This window comes from Phaethon lepturus, unplaced genomic scaffold (assembly GCF_000687285.1).
Source record: "Phaethon lepturus isolate BGI_N335 unplaced genomic scaffold, ASM68728v1 scaffold41122, whole genome shotgun sequence".
NCBI lineage: Eukaryota > Metazoa > Chordata > Aves > Phaethontiformes > Phaethontidae > Phaethon > Phaethon lepturus.
In genome coordinates this window covers 45,225-50,479 of record NW_010522169.1, presented here as the reverse complement: position 1 = coordinate 50,479, position 5,255 = coordinate 45,225, and the positions used below count along the sequence as shown (strand labels likewise).

General features: G+C 46.3%; 1 protein-coding gene across 1 annotated transcript in view; it reads left to right on the top strand.

Moving 5' to 3' along the window:
* The first annotated feature begins 1,023 nt into the window (after nt 1-1,023).
* Nucleotides 1,024-5,255, top strand: part of LOC104616650 (homeodomain-interacting protein kinase 2-like) — a 34,165-nt gene continuing 29,933 nt past the window's right edge. The window contains 3 exon segments of the mRNA XM_010281722.1: nt 1,024-1,166; nt 3,284-3,403; nt 4,149-4,235. Of these exon segments, the coding sequence (XP_010280024.1) occupies nt 1,089-1,166; nt 3,284-3,403; nt 4,149-4,235 (285 nt within the window). The 5' untranslated portion in view covers nt 1,024-1,088.

Genomic DNA, 5,255 nt, shown 5'->3' with positions numbered 1-5,255 from the left:
AGCCTCAGTGCAGAAAGATTCAAACCACCCCAAGAGAGTGGGACGAATCCCCTTTGCGGGGCGGGTGGGGAGTGTCTGTCTCTCCATTGACTGCACAGTCGGCATGGTACCTGACTAAGATTTGACACCAGCTTCTACCTGGCTGAAAGGTGAAATGACCCTCACCTTAAGGTCCTGTGGAAGTCTTAAGCTGAAACTGGCCTTGCTTATTTGGGTGTCTCCTCCATGCCCCAGCTGGGGATCCTCCCGAAGAGCTGAAGCAAATCTTTTACCTTGTCCTCTCCTTCCTCAGCAGGGCTAACCCCAAAACTCACTGAGCAGAGGTGCCTCCAGGGGCATCTCCCAAAGCCAGCAGTAAATGGAGTGCCGCCACATTTTGGCTGTTTGGGCTGGAAGGGAAGAGGAAATCTGATCAGGTGCCTGGGACAGACTGGGAAGTGAAGGCTACTTGGCTATTTCCTCCTGAGGAAAAGGCTTAGGTCTAATAGATCTAATTACCTTATTTCTCTGTTTTATGGTTACATCCATTTGTTTAAAAAGTCAGTAATCCTTTTATACCAGTCCTGTAATGATTATTTAATGTCTGGCTGTTTGTGAAGCCCGCCAAACTGCGTGAACAGAGGATGCTTCACCGCTGGGAGTCCATACAGTTCCTCCACAGGATGGCAAGCTGGGCCCGAAGGCCTCGAGTGGGGGCCTTAATTGGGTGGCCTTGAACGCACAATGTTCGTTTTGTGCTTCATTTTCCCACCTGCCGAACGAAAATAATGGTAGTTCTCTCCTTTGCGAACTGCTGTGAAATGTAGGGCTCTCATGGTGGAACGCTGCCCGAGGACTCTTCTGCAAGGATAAATGTTCACTAGCTCGTGTTTGGTTAGCAGACACTTTGCCGGTGGCCAGTGGGGTCCACAGCTCCGCAGGAGCAATGACACTTGTTGGCATGCAGGCAGCTTCATGAGCATCGCGCTCTGCATGGGCCTCCCTATGCCAGCTGAGCAGATCTGCTCCCGTTGCTGATGTTTTCTAACCTCTTCCTTTGCAGAGCCCCTGAAATCATCCTCGGTTTACCGTTTTGTGAAGCAATCGATATGTGGTCGTTGGGATGTGTCATCGCAGAGCTGTTCTTGGGCTGGCCCTTGTACCCAGGAGCTTCGGAGTATGATCAGGTGGGTACGGATATTGCCCTGGATACTGGTAAGAGCATGGGTGGCTTTCCCTTCTCTTGTCAGAGGGAACAGATGCCAAATTTTTTCCGTTTTGGTAACAGGGGATATGTGATTCTTACCCTCCTGAGTCAACTTTTTCAATATCCACCTGGGGTATTTATTCTCGGTAGCCAGCATGCTGTTTGATATGATGGCTTTTAAGATCTGACTGCCTAAGTGAAGTCTCACTCGAGACTGCACTCACTGCTGCTGTTGACTGGAGAGCTCTGTACATGTCTCTTCTCGCTGAGCAGAGCAGGCACCCTTCCTCTGCTGCAACAGCAAGTGTTGGCTAAAGGTTTATTTGTTGGAAGAAGCTGCATGAACTCTATTGCATTTCCTAATCCCTTTTACGAGGGTGCATATTAAAAGCACTGACAAGTAGGAGAATGTTCGCAGTGGTGTAGGTTTTCAGTTAATATAAGCTCTCATGCTTTTCTCCCTATAGGTTTTTATGCTCCTTTTGTAGTCCTAAAACAGATAGAGCAGCGGTTGCTAGAGCCAGGCCTGCAGAACACTTTCCATTCCCATAGTCTTCTTTGGGGTGATCTTAGCTGTCTGCAAATGCAGCCTGAAAAAGAAAATCAAAAGAAAAAAAAAAAGAGCAGGGTAATAAATAAGTAAGTTTTTAATATATGAAAATCTTTCTTTGACTCTTCTTTTGTAAAGAGTACTTTTTAGTCAGAGTTTTAAAGATGAAATTTGGCAGGGGAAATAACCAGTGGTGAAGAGCAAGGCCATTAGTGACTCCAAAGGAAATCAGATGTAGCTGAAAAACTTACAAGTGCTTGACAATCTCATACCAAGCATGAAGAGTAGATTTCTTTCTCCTCCCTCCCAAAAGCCATCAAACACACAGCTGAAAAAGAAATCATCATGCATACCTGCCCAGTTTAACAGCCCAGTGCAAAGCTTCCTCTGGTGACCTATGGTGAGGTCTCCTGGGAAGCTGGAACAGGGGCAGGGACTGATCCTGGCCACTCACCACAGCCCGAGTCGTCCTGCAGCACTGGCGCTGGGCTGTGGGCAGGATCCTGGTGCTTCTCAGGTGCATGAGCTCCGACAGACCTAAGGAGCTGCAGAGCCGAGCAAGCCATGCGCAGTGCACAGGCTCCTGAGTGCTTGGAAGCCTTTGAAATCATGGCTGCTTTTTATGCCTGTATTTACATTTTTTTACCCCTCTCTGTCTCTTATTTCAAACACATTTTCCATTCTTCCCTAGAATTTGCTAGAGGAAATGACTATTTTCAGTACTTTTGCAGAGTTTGCAGCGATTTTGCAGAGCGAAACATTCAGGAGTCAGGAGATGCCAAAGTTAAGGTTTCCTGTGGCACCGCAGGCATGTGTGAGAGCGCTCTCTAATTGTGTAATCACAGACCCTTTCTCCTTTGAATAAATTAGTTGAAGTCTGAGATCCTAGAAACACATGTGTATCATCATTTAGCTGTGGGAGTGCCAGCAAGGTCATACTCATGGAAGTAACCCAAATAACAAATAAAATCATGTAGGCAATAGAGATGAAGTACTTTACATACCATGAGGGTGTCAGCTTGCTTGAGTGTGTATTTCATCTAACTTCAAAGACAGCCACTTTATAGTCCTCTGTTTTGAACTTCAGACTGCTCCTAGGAGAGGCTGTGCGCTCAGCTGGGGGAAAAAAACAGCAAAAGTTAGAGTGCAAATATCAAATTGTTGAAATTACGTCCTGGAGAGGAGAGTGTGACATAAAAAGGTGCAAAGCAGTGAAACACCCCATTGAAATCTCTGTGTGGGTCGTCTTCTTTGACCTCTAAAACCCAGGGACTTTCCTCCCTTTATCCGTAGGCTTTGTGGGAGTGCACCATAAGGGTGAGTTTCCCTGAGTGATGTGCCTGATAAATGGAGGGATGCCGTACGGGAATTCTCTTCCCTCTCATTCCTTGCACTGGGGTGTTTTTTTTTGGTGAAGTCTAACTACGTGCTACATTTTTTTCTTTCTTTCTTTGTTCTGTTGTTTTAAATGCCTCCTGCCCTCGTTCCGGGAAGACCTCCAGAGATCTTCACAGAATGAACAGTGACCTCTCATCCTTCTCTTACAGATTCGCTATATTTCACAGACGCAGGGCTTACCAGCAGAGTATTTGTTAAGTGCAGGGACAAAGACTACGAGGTTTTTCAACAGGGATACAGACTCACCGTATCCTTTGTGGAGGCTGAAGGTAGGAAGACGTTCCCTTGTTTCTTTTACCTTGCAGTTGTTGGTTGGAGGCAAGGAGACATCCAGGTCACCTCCAAGCCTAGATCACTGCTTTATGCAATGCAGCACAGATGTTGGGGTGGGTATAGCTTGAGGTAAAACTGCCGTCCCCAAAGTCTGCAGCCCTTAGCCTATCTGCTTGGCACTGCTTTGTGGGAAATGCTAAGTCCAGAATTGACCTGGAAATCTTTCTATGAGTTGTCAATGAATTGATGTGTAGTTTAAATGAAACATACCCCGGGCAGACTTTGCTCTAATATCTAATGCATTGGGGAAAAAATAAAAAAAAAAAAAAAAGGAGAAAGTATTTTAGTTCTGACAATCAAAACTGCCAGCAACACAAGTGAGCCCTGAGTCTCTTTTACCAGTGTGTTTGGCTGGATTCAGTCCCCAAGGAGAGAGGCCAGTGGGCTTCTGGCTGTAAGGATGAGATGCTGAGCCTCACACAGGGGTGGGTGTAAGAGACCTTCGGGACTCCCATCATAGCTGGGAGGGCCCTCTGAAGTGAAAAAGAAGAGATAAATCACCTTGTGACACAAAAGCTGTCATAGAACCATAGCGGATGTAGCGTAAATGTTATCTGGTCAGCCAAGAGAGACACAGTGGTCTCTGATGAGAGCAGGATAAGGCACAAGCTGGAAGTGGCACATAACCCACAGCTGATTGCAGGGCAGTTCTGGTCAATGCCTGTCTCCTGTTTTGAGCAGACACCGGATGATCATGAGGCAGAAACGGGGATTAAGTCGAAGGAAGCAAGAAAGTATATTTTCAACTGTTTGGATGATATGGCACAGGTAAGAGCCTTGGTGAGTAACCAGCAAGACTGCTTCACATGCTTTCAGGCAGTGCTAACGAAGGGGAACTACATGTTTTCTCTGTGTATCCTATTCTTGTGCCAGCTGCTGAGGAACACTGGAATTATGCCTACTAATGTAGGGAAAACTGCACATAGGGGCACGTGGGCTCAATGTGCTGTAGTAAAGCAGCCTTGGAAAATGGCTGTCACATGTCTCACGGTCAAAATCCTGTGTTTTCTCTTGCCCCTCCACTGCTCCTCTGTGCAACCACTGGCAAGTCACTTACTTCTCTCTGCTTTAACTTTTCCGTTTGTAAAATGGTGACATTGGAAATAATCACTGTGGCCACAGAAGAGTGTGCTCTCTGTAAAATGTGTCTATCTGGAGGAATGGGGAGTACTAATTCAGTGTCGATTCCATGTGGGTGTGAAAGTTAATTCCAGGATAACCACTCCTGCGACTGGACTTTGTGCTAGCAAACAAACGAGCGCGCAGAACTGGCACAACACTAGCACAAAACTGGAGTTTGTGCTAGCAAAGTCTAGAGATTGTAGCATTCACAAGCAAACATGCAGAAATGGAGGACCGTATAAATGGATGAAACAACAAAGGGATTTTTCTCCTGGGGCCTGGTACATGAGTGGAATGTTTCTCATAAACCTACTGACAAGTTTTATTTATTTTCTATACCTTTTGTGCTCACAGGACACATAGTTAAGTATCTGATAACACAGTCCTTTATATGATAAATATACTGATTATCAGAGCTTGCCTGCTACCACATGGAAGCTGTTCATCTTCAGTGGAGAGTGACTAAGTGTTTCATTAGCCATTGACCCAAGCGAGCTGAACACTTAACGGTCTGTCTAGAGATCTGACATGCACAAGCCAGATGACTAGCCACCGCGGAGTCTGCTGTGTGACTTCAGCAGCCCCTTTAGACAGGGAGGCTTGCAGGACATGTGCTCCAACGAGGAGTAAACACCGTTTGCTGGAGACCTGACCATCTGCTCTTTC